Source organism: Megachile rotundata, chromosome 4 (genome assembly GCF_050947335.1).
Source record: "Megachile rotundata isolate GNS110a chromosome 4, iyMegRotu1, whole genome shotgun sequence".
In the NCBI taxonomy this organism is placed as follows: domain Eukaryota; kingdom Metazoa; phylum Arthropoda; class Insecta; order Hymenoptera; family Megachilidae; genus Megachile; species Megachile rotundata.
In genome coordinates, this window is record NC_134986.1 from 15,682,943 (window position 1) to 15,697,627 (window position 14,685).

General features: G+C 37.1%; 1 protein-coding gene across 5 annotated transcripts in view; it reads right to left on the minus strand.

Moving 5' to 3' along the window:
- Dh44-R1 (Diuretic hormone 44 receptor 1) overlaps nt 1-14,685 on the minus strand; it is a 74,147-nt gene that overhangs the window by 11,718 nt on the left and 47,744 nt on the right. For all 5 annotated transcript variants that reach the window (XM_012286832.2, XM_076530488.1, XM_076530487.1 and 2 more), the window contains exons 2-3: nt 7,816-8,005; nt 764-857 (exon numbers count right to left, since the gene is read on the minus strand). In XM_012286832.2, the coding sequence (XP_012142222.1) occupies nt 764-857; nt 7,816-8,005 (284 nt within the window). The remainder of the gene's footprint in view (nt 1-763; nt 858-7,815; nt 8,006-14,685) is intronic.

A 14,685-nucleotide genomic window follows, 5' to 3' on the forward strand; every position in this document is an offset into this window, starting at 1 on the left:
GTGGTAATGGGAGAATGTGGAATTGGAGAATGTGGAATTGGGGAATGTGGGAATTGGGGAATGTGGGAATTGGGGCATGTGGAATTGGGGAATGTGGGAATTGGGAAATGTGGGAATTGGGGAATGTGGTAATGGGAGAATGTGGAATTGGAGAATGTGGAATTGGGGAATGTGGAAATTGGGAAATGTGGAATTGGGGAATGTGGGAATTGGGGAATGTGGAATTGGGGAATATGGGAATTGGAGAATGTGGAATTGGGAAATGTGGGAATTGAGGAATGTCGAATTGGGAAATGTGGGAATTGGGGAATGTGGAATTGAGAAATGTGGGAATTGGGGAATGTAGAAACTTGAGAAGTATAGAAACTTGGGGCACAGAAATTTCAGAAATTGTGTAATCAATAATTTGATGTTGCAGAACTTCAGAAACACAGTACTTCGCTACATAAAAATGAAGTACAAAACTGTCCGCAAAAAATCACACAAAATAATTAATTTAACAAGCACGTCTAAACAAACAATGAACATAATTTTAAACTAGAAAATGGCACTATGGAGCACACATATTGATGTAAAATATTAATGAAAAGAGGTGAACATATTTGCTTCTAAAAAGCCAAAGAACGACCCTCCCTTTGATAACGCGATGGTCTACGATAATGGGCTTCTCCTCTCTACTTATAGCAATTTTATTCCGTTATACTTTACACAGGTTGTGTATGTATATATACGAGGACGAGAGTGGATATTTAAGACTCTGTACCTGTATCACGTTGTTCAAAATCCACATGGAGTCGGCGAGAATGTAGGTGAACATTAGGTTCGTGTGTATGTTGTTCCTGATGCATCTCAGTTCTCTGCAACAAAAATTTCCTTTCGTTAAATAATAGTAAAATGTTGTTATTTATAATTATAATAAATTACTTTAATAGTAGTCATTCTGCGTTTTGTTCTCTGGTGAATATATATTGTTTAATGGAAAATTTTATTGCGTTATTTATTGTTGTATTCGTTAAAGTGTTAGACAGTGGAGACTTCCCGTTTTTATTCAAAATGATGCCATCTTGTTAACTCAGCTCCATTTTAATCGCACTCTCATTTAATAAAATTAGTAATAGACTTGATACCAGAATTAGTACCAGTAAAATTATTCTTAAATGAAGTGGGAATTGGGGAATGTGGGAATGGAAGAATGTGGGAATTGGGAAATGTGGAATTGGGAAATGTAGGAATGGTGGAATGTGGGAATGGAAGAATGTGGAAATTGGGAAATGCGGAATTGGGAATGGAAGAATGTGGAAATTGGGAAATGCGGAATTGGGAATGGAAGAATGTACGAATTGGGAAATGTAGGAATGGTGGAATGTGGGAATGGAAGAATGTGGAAATTGGGAAATGCGGAATTGGGGAATGTGGGAATGGAAGAATGTGGAAATTGGGAAATGCGGAATTGGGGAATGTGGGAATTGGGGAATGTGGGAATTGGGGAATGTGGGAATTGGGGAATGTGGAAATTGGGAAATGAGGAATTGAGAAATGTGGGAATTGGGGAATGTGGCAATTGGGGAGTGTGGAATTGGACAATGTGAGAATTGGAGAATGTGAAAATTGGAGATTGTGGAATTGGGAAATGTGGGAATTGAGAAATGTGGAATTGGACAATGTGGGAATTGGAGAATGTGAAAATTGGAGGCTGTGGAATTGGGAAATGTGGGAATTGAGGAATGTGGAAACCAGAGAGTGTGGAATTGGGGAATGTGGGAATTGGGGAGTGTAGAATTGGGGAATGTGGGAATGGAAGAATGTGGGAATGGAAGAATGTGGGAATTGGGAAATGTGGAATTGGGGAATGTTGGAATTGAGGAATGTAGAAATTGGAGAGTATGGAATCAGGGAATGTGAGAATTGAGAAATGTAGAAATTTGAAAAGTGTAGTCCCAAATTCAATGCAAAATATCTTGCTTTCTTACTTAATATAAAACAAAGAACTGTTTAAAGTAAACATTATTCGCAAAGAAATTTAAAGAATAACTTAATAATCGATCAAAAAAGAAATACAAATCACCAACCGATTTCATAAGACAAATTATCAAAGTGTTCATGTTAATATCCCGGTCCTGCTAGAAGTTATTATAAAACAGTACAGGTAGTGTTTCCGTCGCCTGTTAATTATGCTGTTACAAGGTTTACACGTTCAACTACAGCTGACAGCAGCAGGTGGTTCGAGCAAACGTAGACAAAAGGACAACTTCGAGTTGAACGATTAGAAGTCGTTTGCATTCCATCGAAATTCTGTTTACGTAGGGAACGTTGGTCGATCAGCTTGTTTGACCAAAAGTTGTTTAACGTAAACGTTGCTAAACGCTTTGATCTCGAATGATGCTGTGGCGTCGATTGCCATTTAGGTCCGAATGATGGTTTATGTATATTATATTACATTGTTCATTTAAACGAATGAATGTTCATGTTTCAATTAAGTTTTATTACGTGTTACTATAATTACGTTATAGTATGTTAGGTTAACATAACTACATTACTATAATTCATTACAGTACGCTATGTAATATGTTACATGAAGATATAAACTTGTTTGAATTATGTCAAGTTTATTAGATAGTTTAGATGCCATTTGGAACAGCAGCCTGGTTCGCGCATGCGCGCGTGTTAATTTAATTGCGGGTCATGGAGCAGCGTTACGCTCAATTAATATTATTAATATTAATATCGGTATTAGTTTATTATTCATATTAGTATCAGCGCCGATGTTATTAATATTAATATATTAATGAGGAATTGAGACAATGTGAGGATGGGTGTGGAATAATTATTCAAGGAGAATTTTTCTTATGAGGACTTATTCAAAATTCGAAAAGACTGAAGGTCCTAAAATCAAATAAAGATAAAAAATTCCACAATCCCAAAACCCTAAAATTCCAATATCTTAAAATCCCAAAACCCTAAAATCTCGAAACCTTAAAATTGCAAAACTTTAAAATCTCAAAACCCTAAAATCCCAAAACCCTAAAATTCCCAATCCCTTAAATTCCAAAACCCTAAAATCTCGAAACCTTAAAATTCCAAAACTCTAAAATCCCAAAGCCCTAAAATTCGAAAACCCTAAAATTCCAAAACCCTAAAATCTCGAAACCTTAAAATTCCAAAACTCTAAAGTTCCAAAACCCTAACATTTCAAAACTCTAAAATCTCGAAACCTTAAAATTCCAAAACTCTAAAATCCCAAAGCCCTAAAATTCCAAAACCCTAAAATCCCAAAACTCTAAAATCTCGAAACCTTAAAATTCCAAAACTCTAAAGTCCCAAACCCTAAAATTCCAAAACCCAAAAATCCCAAAACCCTAAAATCTCGAAACCTTAAAATTCCAAAACTCTAAAATCCCAAAGCCCTAAAATTCGAAAACCCTAAAATTCCAAAACCCTAAAATCTCGAAATCTTAAAATTCCAAAACTCTAAAGTCCCAAAACCCTAAAATCCCAAAACTCTAAAGTCCCAAAACCCTAAAATCTCAAAACCTCAAAAAACAAAAAATCCCATCCTCCCAAAATTTCAAAAATCTAAAATTTCCAAAACCCTAATATCCTAAAATTCCAAAATCCGCAATTAAGAAGTGGTAAATTTTCCACCCGCCAAAACACCTGCACCCCAAAAGAACAAACTCAAACCGAATAATTAACGTCGTGTTTCATTCGCGTATCGTTCCGCAGCTCGACAACGCAGAAAACGGAGTATTTTCCGTGAAAACAGTTTTTCCGTATTCACGCATGGACTGCGCCATTCTGTTTATAGTGCAGGAAACAATACGTAGGAAGCGTATGCTCGAAAGCGCAATTTCTTTCTTCAATTTTCATTCTTCGATTCCTTTGTTCGTCCCGTTTAACTCGAACATGCGTGGACAAAGGATAATTTTCCCTTTGAATGTAACGTTGTTATGTTTCTTTTATCTCTGGATCGACTGGAAATTATATTTTCATGCGTACACTGCATAAACTTCAATTTCATGGACTATTCTATATGGAAGAATAATCGCATTATCGAATTAAATTCGTCTCATTTTACAACTCGTAATAAATTATCATTTTGAAACCCGATCGATCAATTATGATATTGATAATGTCGTTAAAAGTAACGCTCAATTAACGTAACATTAACATCCATTCCGATATTATTAGTTTAAGCTTTTAATACAGCCGAGATTAAAATAGCGTGCCATAAGTGTCATTTCGATATCTGTCATATCATGTCAGTGTTTTCGCGTCCATTTGATATCATGATCGCAACTTCTCTGATATTACACAGCATCTAATAAGTATAATTTCAAAGTACAATTTCATGTAGCCATACTGTTGAGAGCACAAAATTTATTTTTTATCCGACTTCGAAAAAGCAGGAGGTTACTCTATTCGATCAGTATATTTTTCTTTTTTTTACAACTCGAAATACTTAAAATCAAATATTTGATAAAGTGGGAATTGGAAAACGTGGGAATTGGGGAATGTGAAAATTGAGGAGTGTAGAATTTAGAAATGTGGGAATTGGGGAATGTTGTAATCGGGGAATGTGGGAATCGGGGAATGTGGGAATCGGGGAATGTGGAAATTGGGGAATATGGAAATTGGAGAGTGTGGAATTGGGGAATATAGAAATTGGAGAGTGTGGAAGTGGGAAATGTGGGAATTGGGGAATGTGGGGATTGGAGAATGTGGGAATTGGGATATGTGTAATCGAGGAATATGGGAATTGGGGAATGTGGAAATTGGGGAATATGGAAATTGGAGAGTGTGGAATTGGGGAATGTGGAATCGGGGAATATGGGAATTGGGGAATGTGGAAATTGGGGAATATGGAAATTGGAGAGTGTGGAATTGGGGAATGTGGAATCGGGGAGTATGGGAATTGGGGAATGTGGAAATTGGGGAATATGGAAATTGGAGAGTGTGGAATTGGGGAATGTGGAATCGGGGAATATGGGAATTGGGGAATGTGGAAATTGGGGAATATGGAAATTGGAGAGTGTGGAATTGGGGAATGTGGGAATTGGAGAATGTGGGAATTGGGGAATGTGGGAATCGAGGAATGTGGAAATTGGGGAATATAAAAATTGGAGAGTGTGGAATTGGGAAATGTGGGAATTGGGGAATGTGGAATTAGGAAATGTAGGAAATGGGGAGTGTGTGAATTCCCGTAATATCAGAGCATAAATAAACTATCAAAAACAAAGTTAACATTTTCTTCACAATTAAAAAAACTCAGTACAGCAGTACAAACAAAATGACACACATTTATGTGTCATACATTTATATATCATGTGCATAATATTTAAAGTGCGTTTCGCAGGGAACAGTTGTTCGACGCGAAACACGCTATCTTTCCTCAAACCAACGCGATAAGATCCACACACGAATAGCATCCGTTTCACAAAACGGATAGTAATTCGTCGGATTCACGCGAGTGTATCAAAGCGTCGAGTTTTAAGCGGTTCGATCGCAGTGCCATTCGTTTTCAGTGGAATAAGACGAATGATGCCGCGACACGCGGTATCTCCTTCCCTTGGGTAATTTCAGTAGTATAAACTGAAATAATTCCGACGTCAGACGAGCTTCCGCAACGGAGTCTTTTAAACTGCTTTGATATAAAAATACTGCAACCTCTGCCTTGGGTATTATCCCATCAAACATGGAAATGAACTATTTACATTTATAAATGTATTACAAACATTTTATAAGCGCAATTATGGTATTACTGCTCCGGGAATTCTTTTGTGATTCTTTTATCGTTGGATGAGTCTTATATTTAAATTGGAATAATATAATCTGTTTGGTGATTTTATGCATTGTCTTGGGTGAAATGTTATTGCAATTTCATGCGTCTTTGATGAATTATTATTGCAATTTTGTATTATTGATATTTCACATTGCAATTTTGTAATATGATTGAATTAATATTTGTAACAATATTGTAATATTAATTAATATTTACACTGTTAATATTTGCACTGTTATAAAAAGACAGACTTTTCTTCAAACATTTTAGAATTTCAAATATATATTAATTCAATTATTGTTCCTTTAACAATATGTTCTCAACAAATTTTATTTTAATTATTCAGTACGGCTTTCATTATTACGGATTAAATATTCACTGTTAAAATTAAAGCTTTTGTACATGTATACTTTTGTACATTTCACAATGTTACATTCATTAAATTAACCATTACGAAATATCAGCAAAATTTATACATCCCCTTTATTTTTCATCCTACATATTTCATGCCTCAGTAATTTTTGTCAAACCCCTGAAACTCGATATTCTTCCGATAAAGAATTCTCTCAAAAAGAGCGCAATAAATTTTGTCCCCGGAAATAAATAATTCAGTACAGAATTTAACCCCAAAGAAAAGAAATTCGAGAACGTTAAATTTGTGTAATCGATATAGACAATATGGTCGAAACTGAAGGTAATATTTCGACGTCTGATATATCAGGTGTATCGTGTTGTTAATAATTAAAACCCACCGGAAACCACGGAATTCATCTCGGAAGTGTGTATTTTAGATCCCATACGTGTTTAATAAAATATCCCGAGTTCCGTGCTCTGTATTTCCCGGGTTATTCAGTGTTTCCAAAATTCATGTTTCCCCGATCTCTAGTGTTTGACCTCAAAGCACCAGCAGTAATGGCTTTTAATAATTTCCATATCCATAGGGAATTTTACCTGTTGCAATTTCCCCATTCCCACAGAAATGAATGACCTTTTCAAACGTTGCGTTTCTTTCAGAAGTACAAATTCTGTTATGTCGTTGACCATAATTTTGTCGGTGATCCGCATTTTTGATTAGTGATTATAAAATTATATAAAAGATTCACATTTGTAATTAACTTGAGGCATTTTATTCAATCTATTTTCATAACAATTTTGTATGTAAATAATCATTTACTAGATTATAAATATACTTGTATATTTTGTTAAACTCAGTGGACTTCGCAGAGATTCATTTTTGATAAGTGACTATAAAATAATATAAAAAATTCATTTTTATAATCAAAATTCTGAGACACTTTATTCAACTAAGCTCCACGACAAAATTTTCATGTAAATGATTATTTACAATATTAAAAATGTACCTGATTATATATTTTGTTAAACACAGTAGACTCTACATACATTCTGCATTTTTGATAAGCGACTATAAAATGATATAAAAGATTCCCTTTCATAATCAACATTTTCAGACACTTCATTGAAGTAAACTTCACGACAAAATTTTCATGTAAATGATTATTTACAAAATTAAAAATGTACTTGATTATACATTTTGTTATATACAGTAGACTCTCGTTATATTACCGTATCGTCTCTTGAAATTTTGAATATTAATTAGAGAAACGTTGAGTAAGGAAACTGTTTGACAAATTAATTAATTATGTGCACAATTTGATTACAGTACTGTTACCGCATCCATTAGCACATAGTGGAATAATTTTGGTTTGCGACTGCTCGGACCAGTCCATGATTATTCATGCCACTTTTCCCGAAATTATTCATAGGTATCCGGAACCCATACTGTGGTTGTCATTTCAAACTCGATTATTATCGTGATAGCGAGATATGCTTCTGAAATTGTTGTAAGATACGAGTTTTGTAAGAGCTTACAGTTTTAATGCTCGAACTTACAATTAGTTGAAATACAATGGATCCGAGATCTTGTAATAAATCTAACTCGCAGCAGCCAAACATTTCGAGAGCAAATAAGAAGGAAATTCATAATACAATAAATTCATAAACAATAAATAACTTACTTGCAATAAAGGAAAATGGAAACAGCAATGATCAAAGTGAACAACGAGATGCTGTATCCGACGAAATAAATCTTCGTCGATATAATTTCGATTCCTCCTTCGATATCCGGTTCCCGAAGATCCCGGCAGAGGCTATAGTTGCTGTAGTTGTTCCAGGTGCCGTCCGGTCTGCATAAACGGCTCGCGTTTTCTGAAACAACCAACATTAACCCGGGGTTAGTATTCATGGTTTAACGCTCGATTTTTTCGTTGAATTGCGGCTAGCGTATAATTACTTTATCGCCGACCGACACGAATACAGGTCGAAGCTGTAACACGCTTCCGGTAATAAATATTCCGGAATATTTCTCTGGAGGAAAGTAACTGAAGCGATTTTCCCGTTGGGAAACTTCGGACTTTTTACTTTTCTTCAGATTTATACGCTACTTTTTGCCATTCAAGGACTTGAAGGCGGAACATTTATTTTATTGCAGTATTCCTTTGTGTTTGTTAGTTTGAAAAGTAAGCAATTGAGTGAGGGCTATAATCTGTGGCGATATATTGCGTAGAGTCATAACGCGTGACGATACTAGACGTGGCGATATAATGCATAGGATTACAATACATGACGACATTATGCGTGGCGATATAACGCGAAAGGATATAACGCGTGGTGATTGTAACGCGTGGTAATACTACGCGTGGCGATGTAACGCATGGTGATAGTAACGCGTGGCGATACTACGCGAGGTGATATAACGCATGGCAATACTACGCGTGGCGATATAACGTGTGGTCATAGTAACGCGTGGTGATAGTAACGCGTGGTAATACTACGCGTGGCGATATAACGCGTGGTAATACTACGCGTAGTGATAGTAACGCGTGGTAATACTACGCGTGGCGATATAACGCGTGGTAATACTACGCGTGGTGATAGTAACGCGTGGTAATACTACGCATGGCGATATAACGCGTGGTAATACTACGCGTGGTGATAGTAACGCGTGGTAATACTACGCGTGGCGATATAACGCATGGTAAATACTACGCGTGGCGATATAACGCGTGGAAATACTACGCGTGGCGATATAACGCGTGGAAATACTACGCGTGGTGATAGTAACGCGTGGTAATACTACGCGTGGCGATATAACGCGTGGTAATAGTAACGCGTGGTAATAGTACGCGTGGCGATATAACGCGTGGAAATACTACGCGTGGCGATATAACGCGTGGTAATAGTAACGCGTGGCAATACCACGCGTGGCGATATAACGCGTGGAAATACTACGCGTGGCGATATAACGCGTGGAAATACTACGCGTGGCGATATAACGCGTGGAAATACTACGCGTGGTAATACTACGCGTGGCGATATAACGCGTGGTGATAGTAACGCGTGGCAATACCACGCGTGGCGATATAACGCATGGCAATACTACGCGTGGCGATATAACGCGTGGAAATACTACGCGTGGTAATACTACGCGTGGCGATATAACGCGTGGTGATAGTAACGCGTGGCAATACCACGCGTGGCGATATAACGCATGGCAATACTACGCGTGGCGATATAACGCGTGGTGATAGTAACGCGTGGCAATACCACGCGTGGCGATATAACGCGTGGCAATACTACGCGTAGCGATATAATGCGTGGTGTTATAACGCGTGACAATACCACGCGTGGCGATATAACACGAGGAGGTATAAGATAGACCTCCAATCTTGAAATATTTTATTCGAAACATGAATGCCATTCAGATATAATAATCTGTGGAATAAAGTATGCGTTAATTTTGCACAGAAACCCACGATTTAATGAACCGCAACCAAAATGAGTTAACAACCGCCCACCGTTTAACTCGACCGTATAAAATACCCTCTTGAAAAAGATACCAAACACGAATTTCGCAAGCAAATATTCCTTTTGAAAGCGATCTTTTTCTTTCAGGAAAGGCCGGTGGCTTCGCGATACCAGCACTCCCCTCCGGCCGACTTCCATCCTTTCAATCAATATATTCCTCCATGTGTAACATTTAAATATAAATGTCAGAAGTCCCGTCGCTCCGTCCAGCTAAGAGGTTAAAATCGAGATTTTTCAGTGATCTCCCTGTCTCGCGGTATTTGTAGACCGTGACGGATGTCGGTCGCGTTGCATTATTCAATACCGGCGAAAAGAAAGTGGCTGCTTAATCGATAAAGAGGGAAAAATGTCGTTGGCAAAACGGAACGTCGCATACAAACGAGTTGCCTAATTTGCAAGGGGACACACAATCTTGCCCACCTTTCGCACGCGACCCGACGATTAACAACGTTACGGCTCTCGTTCACGATCGAGTGTTCCTTCACTCTTACACTTTTTTCAGCTTTGAACTGCGTTTCTTAACGAGTCGTATGAGACGTTGGGAAGATACTGACAATTTCTAGTTGACAATTTTATTTAGAAATCTAGAATATAGAAACGACAGTAGGAATATTAGGTAATGGCGGCCATTTTGAATATACGGCCACCCTTAAATACAGTGTCTCTGTTCGTTTCACTTATCAAATTATATCTTAACAAAGCGTGTATGAATTTTATTTTGTTAATGTGTGTAATATATACACATGTGATTATTTTCCTCTGAAAATAATTTTTTGAAACAAAAATAATTTCGAATTCCAACAGAAACCGCAACAATTCAATTCTTCATCCTGATTTCGGTAGTTAAATTTTTTATAATCATTGCAATTTAATCTTATCATTTCAAAAGGTTGCATATCGATGTTCAGAATGGTTTAAATGGAAATTACTGAAACAAGGCTGGAAATCGGGTAATCTACATAAATCATGAACGAAGAGATAATTATACGTTCCCTCTGATATCTAAATGTCACTCGTGATTGTACGAAGTACCGGAAAGTTTAACTAATTCCGAAATCAGATCGTCAGGATTTACGTAGTGCGACGAAAACGAGAGGCTCGTGTGAAAGTTCACTGCAAACAAGTTCACAGAGGCCCTTCAAACTTTCCAATCGATTTTTCCCTGGTTTGTCGCGAAAACTATGTTTATATACAAGGTTTTTAACTTTCTTTATATAATTTCAATTTTCGTAATGTATTTTCTCAAAGAACCTTAGGAGCCCTAGTCATTTTGTGTTTAATAAATAAAGTATGTACAAATCTTCAATTGCCTTAAGAAGTAGGGTAATGAGTACTACATTATAGGGTAGAAATAGTTAGTAACATAACCTAACCTTGTTTTAACATTTAAACGTGGTTTTATGTAGTAACCTAACATAACCTACTACTAAATAAGAAAGACAACGTTGAAATTTTCAAAATGAGTTCACTTAGGTTAGGTTACCTACATTATGTCAACCTAACCTACCTAATTTGCGTAACCACCCTAACCTACCTAATTTGCGTAACCAACCTAACCTACCTAATTTGCGTAACCAACCTAACCTACCTAACCCCCTAACCTATCTAACCCACTAACCTACCTACCAACCTAACCTACCTAATTTCCGTAACCAACCTAACCTACCTAACCCACCTAACCCACTACCCTACCTACCTACGTAACCTACCTAACTTGCGGAACCAACCTAACCTACCTAACCCACTAACCTACCTACCTACCTACCTACCTACCTACCTACCTAACATACTAACTTACTAACATACTAACCTACCCAACCTCCTTAACCTACCTAACCTACCTAATCTACCTAACCTACCTAACCTACCCAACCCACCTAACTCACCTAACTCACCTAACTCACCTAACTCACCTAACCCACCTAACCCACCTAACCCACCTAATCTAAGTAAGTGAAAAATAGTGCGTTGTGTCAGAAATAACACCTTGTATAGCATCTAACAATTTATAATTAAAAATAATATCGAAAGGGAAAACGAGAGAGCATATTTGGGCCTTGAAAGCGAAACTTGTGCATCCGTTGCTGATTACAAAGCGTAGTCTATAAACCGAAAGCAACCCACGCTGTTTAACCCGCACCAGATACAGGGCACAATAGAAATTACCATTTTCACGTTACAATGGAAACACGGTTTATCCCGTGTGATACTAGCAGTTGCTCTTTCAAGAAACTTTTTCATCCTTGTCATGAATAGCGAATCCAACGAGCGGAAGCTCAACGAGGAAGGGAAAAAGTTTGTCGCTGAACTTTCAGTCATTTTACCGTTTCATAATCAGCATTTCAATTACGAAGAATGCTCGTAGGCTGATGCTCACGGGAGAAATAACGATAAGCATAAGAGGAGGGAAAAGAAGAGGACGCTTTCGTATCTGTGAGTACCGAGACGGAATAACTCGTCATCGAGATACGTATATGTACGTCGATAGTAAGCGATATCATTACCGAGCGATTCCGGTGGGAACAAATAAAATGGTCCACGTATACTCATCCTTGACAGACGTTTCTGGAACGCTGTATCGATATCGTGTATCTTGCGGAAGCGGATGTGGGATAGGGGACAGCTTTGGCTATTTTTAGTTACTAGTTGCTAGCTCGAAATGAGAACGTTGACACTAAATCTACCAAGTACGCGTCCACAAATTTTCCTCTCTAAATTGCAAGATTTATTGTTAACAAAAAGTCCATGAATTCTTTGATGTAAAAATCACTGGACCCCTAATTTCTGGATGCTCATATATCTCAAATCTGGATGTTCATATATCTGAAACCTTTAAATGCAAATGTTTAGAGATTTTAGAGAGCAGATCCTTAGATCTTCAAATATTTAAATTCCTAAACATCTACATATATCTTTAGGTCTCTAGATCCCCACATTTCTAAATATTGAAATCTATCTATTCATATCATGAAATCTACAAATCTCTAGATGTCCAAGCGTCTGAACCTTCAGATTCCTAGACCCACAAATTCTTAAATCCCCAAATCTCTAGATGTCTAAATATCTAAACCTTGAAATCCATGAACCTCCAAATTCTAAGACTCCAAAATTCCTAAACCCCTAAATCCCTAAATCTCCAACTCTCAAAACCTTGGAATACCTAAACCGCCAAATCCTGAAACTCCCAAATTCATCAACTAGCCAATTTCTAAATCTCCAAATCTCTAAACCTTGGAATCCCTAAACCCCCAAATCCTTAAGTTCCTAAATTCCTCAACTCGTCAATCTCTAAATCTCCAAATCTCTAAACCTTGAAATCTCTAAACCCCTGAATCCTTGAACCCCCACATTCTTCAACTTGCCAATCCCTAAATCTTCAAATCTCTAAACCTTGAAATTCCTAAACCCCCAAATCCTCAAGTTCCTAAATTCATCAACTCGTCAATCCCTAAATCTTCAAATCTCTAAACCTTGAAATCTCTAAACCCCTGAATCCTTGAACCCCCACATTCTTCAACTTGCCAATCCCTAAATCTCCAAATCTCTAAACCTTGAAATCTCTAAACCCCTAAATCCTTGAACCCCCACATTCTTCAACTTGCCAATCCCTGAATCTTCAAATCTCTAAACCTTGAAATCCCTAAACCCCCAAATCCTCAAATTCCCAAATTCCTGAACCACCAAATTTCAAGATGTCACTATAAATATTACCAAAGTAAATCTCTCCACCCCCAAAGTTTCGTTGCTTCAACAATTAATAACAGTATTGCTGCAATCGACAAACAAATTTCTCGATTAATAACGTTCGAGAGTGGATTCCGCCCGTACATTGATAAATTAGTTTTCTTAACGAGACATTTTAAATAACTCATAATTACGTTCATTTTTCATAATACTAACGAGCGCTGGTGACACGCCGGATTACGAGTTTTTCATCAGGGAAGAATTTCATTTTTCACCAGTCAACTTCCCTCAGAACGTCGATAATGGCGTCAGGAATTTACCTTCTTCGAGGGAGAACATTATTTATCTTTGACGTTGATTGACTCGTAAAAAATCGAAAGTTCTGATCTTTGCAGGTAAAAGCATTATCTCGTTGAACTCGAGCTACAGATTGTACACAAATCTGCTGCTTTTAATATGTATTAGCGTAATCGAATTAAATTTTCGAAGTTGTGGATTTATTAAGATGGCTTAAGTTGAGGTTCAAGATTATTATTAGATTACGGTTCGAGCTGACATAAAGGATTAGTGCTTTAATTTGAGATAAAGGATTAATGGTTTCTGTCGAGATAATCGCGAGATTATGGTTTAATCTGAATTAAACTTTAGAGATTAATTATGTAATATTAATATTAATCTTTAGAGACAATTACGAAAATTAACCTCTCACTAAAACGTAACGCAGAAGGTTAATGTACCTCAGCTATTTATTTTTCAAATTTATCTCTAATTTAACGCTAAAATTGTATAAACTAAGAAGTTGCTCTTTCATTCAATTTCTTATTTAAGAAAAATTTATGTAAATTCACGAAATAATTCAACACATGTAAAACAAACGAAAAGAACACATTTAAGTAGCATCACACGTGTGAGCAGCCATTAAAAATTCTTCTGGCTATCACATGTTGTGTGAGCGGCTATTAAAGTGTTAAGTTCAAAAGATAGCCTAGGAACTTTGAATTTAATTCAATGAAACTGTACATTTAAAGGAAAAATGGATAAATTACACATGGTGTAGCACTTTCGAGATAGAAACGTTATTTTGATTCCTCTGTTTCTTTTGTGATCGCATCCGTCAAGATGGCAGGAACGTGGCCAGCAACCGTGTCAGAAAGGATTACGAAAAAAGATTTTGCCGATGACCCGGATAGCTAAATCGGTTAAAGTAAAGTCGACCCTCGGGCGAAAGATCCGCGTTCGAATCTCGACTCGGTAATCCCCTTCGACCAATTCTTTTTCCCTCTCACGGCTTTCATCGGGAAAATTATCCCTCAACCGTCCCTTTGATATTAGTTTTC